Source organism: Nicotiana attenuata, unplaced genomic scaffold, assembly GCF_001879085.1.
Source record: "Nicotiana attenuata strain UT unplaced genomic scaffold, NIATTr2, whole genome shotgun sequence".
NCBI classification, from domain to species: domain Eukaryota; kingdom Viridiplantae; phylum Streptophyta; class Magnoliopsida; order Solanales; family Solanaceae; genus Nicotiana; species Nicotiana attenuata.
In genome coordinates, this window is record NW_017673542.1 from 69981 (window position 1) to 82957 (window position 12977).

The 12977-nt window shown below is 34.1% G+C and overlaps 1 protein-coding gene across 1 annotated transcript; it reads right to left on the reverse strand.

The window, feature by feature from the left end:
- Positions 1–8750: 8750 nt before the first annotated feature.
- On the reverse strand, positions 8751–9475 carry LOC109216675 (protein RESPONSE TO LOW SULFUR 3-like). The gene has a single exon (XM_019380849.1). The coding sequence runs from the start codon at positions 9350–9352 to the stop codon at positions 8999–9001; it is 354 nt and encodes a 117-aa protein (XP_019236394.1). The 5' UTR covers positions 9353–9475; the 3' UTR covers positions 8751–8998.
- Between the last annotated feature and the right edge of the window lie 3502 nt (positions 9476–12977).

Consider the following 12977-nt stretch of genomic DNA (forward strand, 5'->3'; position numbering starts at 1 on the left):
ATATACATTTTTAAAATTATAAAACTTATTGATACAATGACCGGGGAGAAAAATCTCACTTCTGATGCATGTCTAGCTAGAAGACCATCACGAACCCATTTGTCATATTCCTGAATGATTAACATTTTAGGATGTTGGCCCCGTTATTGAATTCATCCTCAAAGGGGTGTCTTTTCTTCAAAATGGGGGTCACTTACTGAGGTACCTGTTTACATTGAATTCGTGAGTAGGACTATTAAATTAAAAGCCATGAGGGAAAGCGTAATCTTAAGTTTATTTAAAATCGCTTAACTCCTGAGTCGAAGTTAGATCATAAGGCGAAGAGTTCCATGCTACTTGGTCGCCGATTTTATAGAGATTGTATTGGTTGTGTGCTTCAGCTTTTTTTGCACTGGCGCGTGAATCACAATTCTAGTTTCTGGAATTTGACTGGGAAGAAACTTGTCGTCCAGAACAAATTGAGATACACAGAATTCTGTAGATATACCCTCTTGAACTGTAGATGGTATGTTGGACGGCACCTCTGATGTAGTTTTCCATCTCCTCTTGATCCAAACATTGTCATGAAAGCACTTGTTTCTGGTAGTTGTATGTATCATTGTTAGTGTAGTAACTTAATGTTAGAATACAAATAAATACATATACGTAGCTAGAATACATTACACATATTTCAAGATTAAAATCAGAATACATCAAAATACAGCTGAAATACATATTAAATACGCAGTTAGTTCCATTTACATTTTTAAGGTTAACACAGATATGAATTACAGCTAAATACAAAATGCTCAATATGTTAAGAATGTTAAACCTCAACATTATCTCCGACATCTGTGTCAATGCCATCATCACGTCTCCTTTGGGTTCAGTTACTGATTTTGTGAAGATGGTCTGAAAGCTTCTTGAAGTTATCATTGATCAATGTTCTTAGAGACTTGAACATCTCCCACAGCCTTTAACAATACAACAAAAAAATTAGAAGATTGCGCCAAATAATATATGAATGCTCAAGCATTAAACTGTAAATGTTTAATTTGTGGTTAAATACTCACGTATTCTTTGAATGAATTTAGGTCTTTCCTCAAAGAAGATACTTCGTCATTTTGGCCTTCTGGCAGCTGATTGTCATGCAAAAACTTTATGTCCAATTTCGAAAACACAAAACAGGAAGGAATCTCTGGGCTGATATTCTGTTTCATTATGATGCTTTCGTGTTCTCTTGCGCTTTTTAATGGGGCGGTGATGAAGATGGACCAACAATTGCAACATGTTTCTTTCTTACATTGAAGATCGGGTGTAGGAGAAAAGTCATCCGAATCCTCTGCCGATTTATCTGAATGAGCAGGAGTAGGTCTGTTCTTCAACATCGCGGCATACAGGAGGAATCTGAATAACGGCAAGCTCTATATCGCTTGGACTGATGTCCTTGAAAACAATCTGAAAAACGGAAATATAATAAAAAGTCTAACTAAAAACTTCCAGATGCAGATTTGGAATACAAAATGAAATTTCTATTGAAGATAAGGCAGAGTTGATGATTTGGAAATAATTGCATATGTATGACGAATTAATAATGAAGCTACAACAGCTGTATATTGTTGTATGCATATGAATACAATGTATGCAGTAGATGTATTCAACTGTATGCAGTTTCTGTATGCATTTGTATCAAGTGGTATTGCAGCTGGATTATTAGTCCCTATGCATTTGTATACAGTGTATCTTGAATCTATATGCAAGTATTTATTTCTGTAGCATTTGTATCCAAATGTATATTTGCTGTATGCATCAATATCTGTATGCTGCTGATTATACAAGTATTTCTATCTGTATGTATTTGTATAGAAATGTATTCTGCTGTATGCATATCCCTGAAATGAGATGCAGTCTATTGTATGCAAATGTATGCAAATCTGGACTGCATTTGTATGCCAACTGTATTGCAGCATTTTTGGAGAATATGACAGCAGAAAACTCAAACAGTATTGAAACATAAAAATTGTATCTGAATGCAACTGACCATACTTCTATATGCAAATGTATGCCTATATATTATTAATAAATCTAAACTAGCAATGATACAATTTGTATATTACCATGTTTCCAGTGTCATTGAACATGCCGTTTATCAGATAAGCAAAGGTTGGCTGATTTCGCGTGGTTCTCCAATTGAGTATTCTGGGGACCACGTCATCAACTCGGAGTGCAATTTTAGAAATAACAGAAGAACAGCACTCATAAAACCACACTTGCATAGCTAGGGGCATCCCAGCTATCCTGTAATACTTCTTTCACAGCATCCATCTTTTTACTAATCGATTTTGTCAACATCTCAAATGCTTTTTGAACCCCAATGATATTCAGAATAGCGCCCACATCTCTACTAAGTCAAAATGTAGCCTTGGTAAGTTGTACTATTCTTCTCGGATGAAAAATGAGGTGTGTATGAAATACAACAAAAGATATCTTCAAGCATCACCATCATTATCGGGACCCATTTTTGTCATCGAAGCATTTCATCAAATGTTTCTTCTTGACAAGATTAGCACCTCCAAAATAAGTCTCAGTAAGCCGTTAGGAAGCGTTTCACTAAACTCAAAATCTTCACCATTACAAACCACATTTTAGGCCAGTCACAAGCGCACAACTCCCTTAATGTGAAATGTAATTCAGTACATTGACGTGTACTGCAAATACATTGTTAGGAGTGCCTTCTAACTGGAGAGCCATGAAGCATCTGAAGAGTTGATGTTTGAACTTCGCCAGCGCTTCATTTGAGAAATGAGCCAAAAACATTGTTATTGCCAAATTGTTGGTACTGAACAGGAGTAAGGTTCTCTTTTAGCTGGGAGACTATATCAGTGTTAGTGGTAAACACTGATATGGGGTGCAAATTTTGGCTGGTGTTTCACAAACAAAATTAATTCCTGCAATTAACAATAACAAATAACATATGTTAATACAGTTGAATACATTGCATATTTCATAGTAAATCAATTTTGAATACATATCAATACAACTACAAACACTTACAGAAGACTAAATACAGTGACAAAGGCTAAATACATAGTAAAAAAACTAGATACCACAACACATGACATAAAAAATAAGTAAGTTGAATACATATGAATACATTTGAAAACTTACTGGAAAATTGAATAGTTGCAAACAAAAATAACTAAAGCTGAATACACATTAATACTTATGAATACAAGTAAAACTTACTGGAAAATTGAACATTTGGAAACTATCAAAATACATAAGAATACATATACATACTTAAAAAGAAACAGAATACAGTATACCAAATAGTACAAAAATACAACCAGATACATACGAATACAACATCATACATGTAAAAAAGATTGAATAATTATGAATACATATAAGTTTCTTTGAATGCATATTGATACAAATAGCAATTACCTTTTGGTGTCGTGTGTCTGATGTTTTTTTGGCAGCAACTTCCTTTACATTGACACATGAAGAATCATTCATAGGTTTTTTCCTCTTTGAAGCAACTGGATTTTTTGTTTCTTTTGAAGATTTCTCAACTAAGACTTCTTTCGACTTGTTATTGTGTAATTTTGCTAATAAACCTGCAAAATCTGACTCCGCTTGAGTTGTTTGCAACGAGAAAGAGGGCTCATCAAAATTGAGAATTTTGGTGGGTATACCTCTGGTTATCATGTTGTGTGGCGTTGAATCCGCCATTGAAGAGAAAAACCAAAGCTTCCTGGTGAGAAAACAATACCAATGGTTATTGTTTCAGAAATTTATGAAAAATCGGTATAAAAATTATAGAAACAAAATAATGGTATCAAAATCGAAGAAGAAAACTTACCAGTCGTATAATTTTCGGCAGTAAAACAGTGATTCCGTATAGATTCTGAGTTGTAGGATTGATGGAGAAATAGTGAATTTGGGTGGGAGAATAGTTAAGAAACGTGGGTATGCGGGAGAAGAGAGTAAAGTGTATGTAAAAGAGAGAGAGAGAGAACGTGTTTAGAGGAGTTATATGGTGATTATGTGAGAGAAAATACTAAAAAGGAGAGAGAAAAATATTATTTAGCATATATGGTGCCTTAAATGTAGGATGTAACTATAATTGGATATTTTGCTATAAAGGATAAAAGGTATTTATAGGATGTAATATTTTAAAATGGTATTTATTTAAGATAAATAGGGTACTAAGGTTTTCTATAGGGTGTAAAATTTCCTTTATTTTATTGGATATTGCAGTAAATTTAAATTCTTGTGAAATAGAACAGTTCTGAAAAGAGTTTTAGCAAAACAGTTTTGCACAACAGTTCTTAAAATCTTATAAAACTGTTTTAGCAAAACAGTATTATACCGAAACTGTTTTATACATTGCGAAACTATTTTAGTTATTTTATCTTATCGGGTAAACCGATAACCGAACCGATAATGATCGATAACCGGTTAACCGATAACCAATAATCAATATCTTATCGGTTTGGTTATCGGGTTATGATATTTGTAAACCGACAATCGATAGGCAAAACTGATAATATTAATAACCAAACCGAACCGACCGATGCCCACCCCTAATGACAAGGTTAAAACTATTAGTGGAGTTAGACAATATTTGAGGATTCTCATTCATTAAAAAGAGAAGATTACCAAAATTTTGTAATGGCCTTTTTCCTAAGAGACCGGGTCCAATAAGTATATCACAAGTTAAAAATAAGTTTCTCAAGTTGAATTGCCTTTAAATGAAGGGAAAAAAGTTGAATTACGTCCGTCAAATCAATATTCAGCGTCAACTAAATCCTTAATCTAGAAGTCTTCTAAAACGGAGAAAAGGAAAGTAAAAAACAGCAGGAGTTCATATGTTGAATCTTTTTACTGTCAAAATTTACTTCACCAAAATTACTGCTCTAGAGAAATTAGTTTCACCGAAATTACTGTCAAAATTTACTTCACCAAATGTCTATGCAAATTATATATCAAGCCAGTTTCATGTTACTTAGAGGGTGTTTGGCTAAGAGCCCGTTTGGCCAAGCTGCTAAAATCTGCTTATTTTAAAAAGTACTTTTTTTCATAAGCACTTTTTTTCAAAAGTACTCTTGCAAGAAAAACAGTTTGTGTTCGGCCAATTCATTTAAGAAGTACTTTTTGCAGCATTTGGTAAACAAATTGTGTTTGGCCAATCTTTACAAAAAGTACTTTTGAGTGTCAAATTATCAAAAAGGATAGTGCCAAGGTCTTATAATTCTTTCAAAGAGAAAAATGAACTCAAATATTTATTGTAAGAGACTTTTATTATTTTTTATTTTATTTAACTAAAATATAAAACATAAAGTAAACAAACATATTAAAAATGTAAATCAATTTTACATATATAGTTATACCAAAGCATATATTATTATCTAGTATAATTACTTATTGTTACATGATGATTTGAATCATCAAAATACATCATTCAGTATGAATTAAAAGTGTATTCCACAAATTACTATATATTGATAATCTACCATGAAATAATAAGTTAAGTCACTCACACATGATAATATTTCTCAACGATTTCATCTCGATGTCTATTGCACAATGCCTCCATATTAGTAGAAGACTTGTCTTGCATTTCTAAAGGAATATCAGAAGGCTCATCTCCTTCCTCAATCTCTGCAGTAATATTTTTATTAGCATAATAATTGAATTCCTTATTCGGATAAAATTATATATATCCTTGGTAAATGTAACTAGATGATTCTTAGTGTCAAACCTGAAAGATGGTATTCAGCGTAAAATAGAAATAATTTTAAATATATAAAAATAAAACTTTTTGTAAAAGACATAGTTAAGTATGTCTAAATTAAAATTCAAAAAGAGTAACTAATTATTAACACACATAATGTATAATTTAATTTTTTAAAAATTTAAATTCAAAAAGAAACTAATTCGTATTACCTAACCTTACTAACTTTGTCCTAAATTGCCAAGTGACCTATTGTCAGGCTGCCACTTGGCTTAATGTGTGATGCTTTTTCTTCTTCTTTTAAGAATATATAGATAGATTATGTGATAGAATTGTAAATTTATTACCTATTTGTAGGTAATTTTCACAAATTAGAAATATTCGGGAACTAATAGCATATAACAGAAGAAATTATAAATGATTATTTGTAGGAAAAGATTTGATAATCCAAAGAAGGATGTAGATAATTAGCTTTAGTGTGAAAAAAGAAGAAGATAATTTGGAGAGTTACAAGACATTACACAAAGAAAAAATCAAAAACAAGAAAAGTCAATAAAGAATTTGGAAAGTTATAATATGATTTGTGTACAAGATATCCTTAATTTTAAAAAAAAATGGTAAAAACTAGAGAAAAAAAAATGAAAAGAGAAAACTTAAATTAGTAAGGGATAATTTGGAAAATATAAATTTATGGTAAGGATAGCTTTGTCTTGAATAAATTAGTTTTCCTTTTGCTTATGCTTCTTGGAAGAAGCTAGAACTTTCTGCTTCTTCCCAAAAGCAGAAAAACTGCTTCTGCTGCTGACTAAAAGTACTTCTCTGTATTGGCCAAACAGCTTAAATTTTTTAAAAAGTACTTTTTTTGGAGGAAAAAAGTACTTTTGGCCTCCCAGAAGCTTGGCCAAACGTGCTCTAAGCTTATAAGCTGATCAAACCAGTTTATAAGCACTTTTTGGCTTATCTACGCGTTTGGTAAAGTTAAAAGTACTTATAAGCCAAGTGCTTATAAGTCAAAAATAAGCCATAAGCTAGTCACCCCCAGCTTATGAATTTTTAGCTTATAAACACTTTCAGTTTGAACAAAATTTTTACTATTGTATCCCTAAAATATTCCTTTTTAGAACAAAACTCCTACATCGATACTCATTGCATTCACGTATTTTTTCGACAGGCCTCTTCAAGCCTGCAATTCTCATTGACTATTTAAGGCAAGCAAATACTCTATTCCTTTGCATATTTGTATCTATGTGATTGTGTATTAATCTTTGAACTGTATGTAATAAACGAGGACATATCAAATTTTTTGGTGTATTGCTTTTTAAGTGTTGTGGTAATGAAGACAGTATTTGTTTCTCTTCAAATATTTTGTCCTATTTAAGTTTAGTTTTTTACTGAGAAACTTTTGTCAATTTATTAATTATTATAACTTATGATTATATTATAAAATAAATTATATTTATCATAATAATTATCTTATCTAACCACGATTGTATTTCAAATAAAATGACAACTAGAATATTTTGCATTTAAATCGATATGGAATCTAAAATTTTGAAGAAATTACGCCCTTATAAGTATAAACCGTTCTAAGATTATTTAAGTCATTTTAACAGAAAAAGAGCTTATCAGCACTTTTTTATCAAATACTGCAGTAGCTTATTATTAATTTCAGCACTTATATCCAAACACGTTACTGCTTATTTATTAAATCCGTTTAAGTGCTTTTCGGCACCTAATGCTTATCAGCTAATCCAAATGGGCTCTTAGCCTGTCTTTTAATTTAAGATAGAGATGAATATAGAATTTAAATTTTATGGGTTTAAATCCATTATATATGAGTACATTTTTACTGTTTCTTGCAATTTTAGTGGATCTTTATACGTAAATCTATACTATATTAAAAGTACGAAGGCCCTTAGCGAATTGTCGTTCGCCTTTTTTACCCTCTAAAACTTGATTTCATACTAGACGAATTAGTCATTTCATTATTTCTCCTAATTTTTTTAGGACTTTAAAATCACCTAAGATTTTTCTTATTATATCTTTCCTTAATCCTTTTTTGAAGTATATATATGTAAAAAGTCATAATATTTGGCAACCTGTAACACATTAATTATCAAACCTAACGTGAGTAATTTTTCATCCAAAGAAAAGATACATATCCATTGTTAGATATCCTTCAACAAATACAAGAAGTAAAAAAAGAAATCAAGAAAATTAATTTAAAATTTAATTTTACACTCAAAATAGTTATTTAATTATTTTTCTAACTTTTAGGATGTTAAAATTAGCTGAAATTTTACTTATTATATTTTTTTTTATTTGAACTATGTAAAAATCTTAATATATAGAATTATATGACGTGTAATATATTTATTAAATCAAAACTAACGTGAGTATTTGCCATTCAAAGCAAAGCTAAACTTCCATCGTGATATCCTTCCATTGTGATATTACCATCGTTTCAGCTATCGTTTCTCTTTTACTATAATTTAAGGGTCTAAAAAAATAACTTTATCAATTAAAATTTGAATATTATAATAAAATAACAATGTGACCTTTATTTTATATGACCATTCGGTTAAAATTTTCGTATGATAACCTACATATGAAGTCTTTTTTGTTTTGTTTTTCTTTTTATAATCATTCTAATAAATGACAACTTCCTATATTTACGTTATTTTTTATAAAGTATTAACTCTAATATTCGAGTATTTTTTAAGATTTAATATTATTATTTATTTATCGAGCTAACGGGCTCAAAAGGATCAATGTTCATCATATTTAAGAACTTATACTTTTTATTTTATATTATTCAATAATTCACTTTATCTAATATTTTTTTGTATTTTTAAAAAAATATATATATTTATTGATATAGGGTACACGCTTTGCGTACCCTAATGCTAGTTTAATCAAAAGTATTGGGTTAATCTAACCCATAGCTTCAAGCGGCATCCGTCCCTGTTTTAAGATTCTCCTAACCAAATTCACATAAAACTCGTTAACTAATTAGTAATACCAAACCATGCACCGGAGAAAGCTGTGCCCGTCTGCGGAGCAGAGGAAGAAGATGATATACAGTAACAAAATTTCCCTCATTACACCTCCAAGACGACAAAAAAGAAGAAGTGAATTTACACCACTATTAATCCGAGTGCCTAATCTTATATCTTTTCATTTGCATTGAACAAGAAACCAACACAAAATTTTACAGGCGTACGTGCTCTACCGAGTTTGAAAATGCGAATGAAGCGTCAACCCACATTTCCCCTATAATCATTGGGATCCGGGAACGGCAACGGAAGCTGATTCGAGAAGTTTTTGGGCCAAAGAGAGTTGATCCATCAGATGAATGACACGTGTCCTGTAAGTCCGAGCCTGATCAACAGCCTCGGCCTCAAGTTCACCGAGCTGAGAGCAAAGTCGCTCCTCAGCCTCCTCCGCCACCCTCAGCCTTTCCCATGTTTTGTGCAATTCCTGCTTCATTTTCTCTTCCCTCTCAATGCTCTTTTTCAATTCTTTCTCTAACTCCTCATTTCTTCTCCTGAGTATCTCACTCTCCGGCACGGCGGAGATATCCCGGCGATGAGGCTTTGTTTGGTTAGTAGGCACAGCAATTGTCGAAAACATGTTGAAGGAAATAGTAGTTGAGAAAATAGTGGAAGCAAATATAGCTATTATTATTATTGAGCTTAAAAGAAAGGAAGAAAGGCAGGAGACTGATTTGTGGTTTTACGCTGATATGAAAACAGTTTAGTTGAAGGAGTTTTTATAGACCCAAGATTAACATGTCCAGGTTCAATGTACCTAATTTCCAGTATTGTTTGCGTTGATATTTTTGAACTACAATTATTGATTCAGCTAAATTTCTTTTTTATTTTTTTATTTTTTGTAATTCAGGGGCTTATTGCGTAAATAGCTACTAGCAGAGAGTTTTTGTCTCTTTTTATAAGCACCAGTGCACGTTAGCCATCTCCCAGGCCCTAGCGTCACATGAGAGCTTTTTTGGTTTGTTTTTTCACTGTTCTTTTAAACTCGACTAATTTAGATTCACATAAAAATCTCACTTTTAAAATAAAATGCTCTCTATCACACATGAATTAATGTCTAGCAATCGAACCCAAAATCTTAAAAGGACGGATGAATACTTAAAATTCTATTACGACCTTTGGTAGCATGGGCAAAGCTACGCTCTGGTAAGGGTGGTCAATTAACCATCTTTCGTTAGAAAATTATATTGTGAATATAGATAAAATATTAAATTTTAAAAATATATCTGAAAAAATTCTTGTCTTCGCTGGTAGTATCAAATGAGTTTTTCAACATACTGCGTCACTGGATACGAATTAGCAGGAAAATAGTGCAGGGGACCAACCTGACCTTGAATTTGTGGCCTATATTACTGTGTGTCAGTTTTGATTTGTGATGTTGAGAAGCGGCCGAGCAGTATAGGAACGGTGACGGCACAACTTCTTGGTATTATTATTCAACTATCCTTCCACTTGGGGAAGACGCAAAAACTGCCCTTGCATATTTATTTCCTCTTTTCCCTAATTTCTTTTATTTTTAATATAGACTTCAAGAAGAAGAGCCAAATAAGAACAACTAAAATAGCAATTTCTAGGAGCTTTGATTTCCTTTTCGAATCCTCCCTTTCTATTTTTGTTGGATTTTTTTTTATCTTTATTAATCCCCCGTTCATTTTTACTTGTCAACTACACAAAAAATACATTTCCACTTTTACTTGTACATTTTAGCAAATCAAGAGAAATAATTTTTCTTCTTCTTTTTACCTTATTATTAATTACTCATTTCCGAAATTATTTCCCATGACTTTTTGAAATGCTATCATTACTAGGGGTTATATGGTAAAATATTTACTATTGTTTACCTTGAAAATGGTAATTACAATTAGATTTGATTTTGTGGTTCTAAGAATACGTTATTTATTTTTATGCTAGTTGTTAGGCAGTGGATGCTAGGTATGAGACTAGAAAATAAGATAAGGGCTTGAAGATAGCGTGGCAAGCAAACCGAGTGACCGTGAATCGAGGTCTCGAGCTAGCCTATAGGGGGCCTCGAGGTTAAGCTGATGAGCTCGACTGGAGATGGCCGATGAAGGACTAACAGTTCTAAGAGCTTTGATGAGGGCTCTTTATGATCAATGATGAATAATAAATGAAGAACAATCAATGAAACGCAATAAATGTAAGCAATGCAATAAATATAAGCAATAAACTCAAGGCAGAATATGTTTAAGTTAGAGAGCAGAGAATGTTCTTGTTCTTGTATTCAATATCATGTGTGCAAAAAATAACAAGGATCCCCTTTATATAGAAGGGGGAATCCCAACACGTACAAGTGTATTTATTACAAAGATATGCGGCTGGTACAACCATTTATTACAAAGATCAACGACTAGTACAACCATTTAATGTCACGGTACGGACTTGTACTATTCTTGTAGACCTGGTCAACTTTAACCACATGCCTATTGTGAATTTCCCGCTTGTCCAAGATAGCCGCCGATTTGCACTGCCCCGATCCTCGGGGTCAAACTTCGAGCTATGCCTCGAGGCTTCTGAAAACGAGCTGTGAAATGCCATAACGATCATAAAATCGGACTCTCCGATTTTAGCCGTATACAGATAGTCCCCGCGTTTCTTAGAGTGTAATGATAAGAAACGGTCTTGAACTCTTGCTTCTTTGGTACTTTCATTATGACGTCAGCCCATCAGAGCATTAAATGCCATGACTCAAAGGCTGCACTGAGGTCGCTGTCAGCACGATTATCGAAAAGCCCACGAACCACTATCGGTTTGACCTTTCCGCTCCTCAAGCACTGCCCAAATAGCTTCTATAAATACTTCAATTCGTTTGCCATTTTTGCTTTTTACAATATCTCCAAGTTTTTAGAGCTAACTTCACAACTTTCTGCATCTATCTTCTTTCTGTGCTTGTTTCTTCATCTTCTTTACTTGAAATTTTTTTATAGTTATGGCCAGAACCTCTAAAATGGTGCCTCAGAAAGAGGGCATCACTTCTTCGTCATGCCCTTCCAAGGGAAAACCAAAATTGCCTCCGACTATCGAGCAATGTACCCCTGGCGAATTTGATACGATCTCTGATTTTTCCATCGAAAATCTCCCTTCTACACCGGGCCGATGTGAGCTCGTGTCTCGGTACATCGGCGTGGTGACCGACACGGAAAGGGTAAAGAAAGACTGCCGATGGGGGGAAGCAGTGCAGGTAGAAATCCCCAAACCTGAGGAAAGCATAGTAGACCACAAAGCTGGCTTCCTCAGCGTATACACATACCCATTCACTATAGGTCCTGTAGATCCCTCTTCCCCGGAGATAGATCCGGTGATTCTTGACTTTTGTCGTGAGTACCGAGTGACACTCGGTCAAATCTATCCTTCTTTTTGGAAGATCGTTTACATGCTCCGATATTTCTCCAACCAGGTCGAGGGAATGACCTTCACTCTCAATCACCTGGTCAGATTGTACATCCCTCATTTCTTTCGAGGTTTGATCAAGCTTAATCCTCGATCCGTGAAGACGTTCTTTTCGAGCATCGATGAGGACAAGGACCGGGGGTGGATGAGCTGATTTGTCAGAGTAAGGACCTCGAACATCATCCCGGCTGATAGGATGCCATTCCCGGTGGAATGGAACATGAAGCGTAAGTGTCTCTACCTCGAGTACATCTCGTTACCCCTTCTTCTCCTTCTGAAATGATCTTCTTTTGATTATATAGCCAGCATTTGGTACCCTGGCGCGGTTCACGACCTTCCGGGATGGATCAGACAATTGGACTCTGCTTTTTCTTATGGTAAGCGTGCTTGGCGTGATTTGGCCAAAATGCGGTGGCAGGCCAAGAACCACGGTATGCTTTTTATTTACAGGTTCCTTACGAGTATTCTTAGTGGTGGTAAGTTTAACACATCATGCCTATGCAGGCCTCGAGGAGGGCGTGTCGATGAGACCGGCTCCCCCAGTGAAGAAGAAACCTCGAAACCTGACAAGGGCAAGAAGAGGAAGAAGGAGGCGTCGACTGAGTCTCCTAAATCGAAGAAACCCAAGGTCCGCAAGCCTGGGACCGATGCCACGATTATGACTTCGACCGCTGCGGCAAGTCTTCGTGAGGATGATGATGACAGCGACCGGCCTTTGGTACAAAGGGTGAAACGGAGTGCTGATGCTCCACAACCCATTGGGCGCAAGGTCGCCGAGTCGGGGATGATCGATGTGG

What these genes read in the sequence shown, in the direction of transcription:
- LOC109216675 (XM_019380849.1), bottom strand. Translation starts at nt 9,352, where the DNA reads ATGTTTTCGACAATTGCTGTGCCTACTAACCAAACAAAGCCTCATCGC.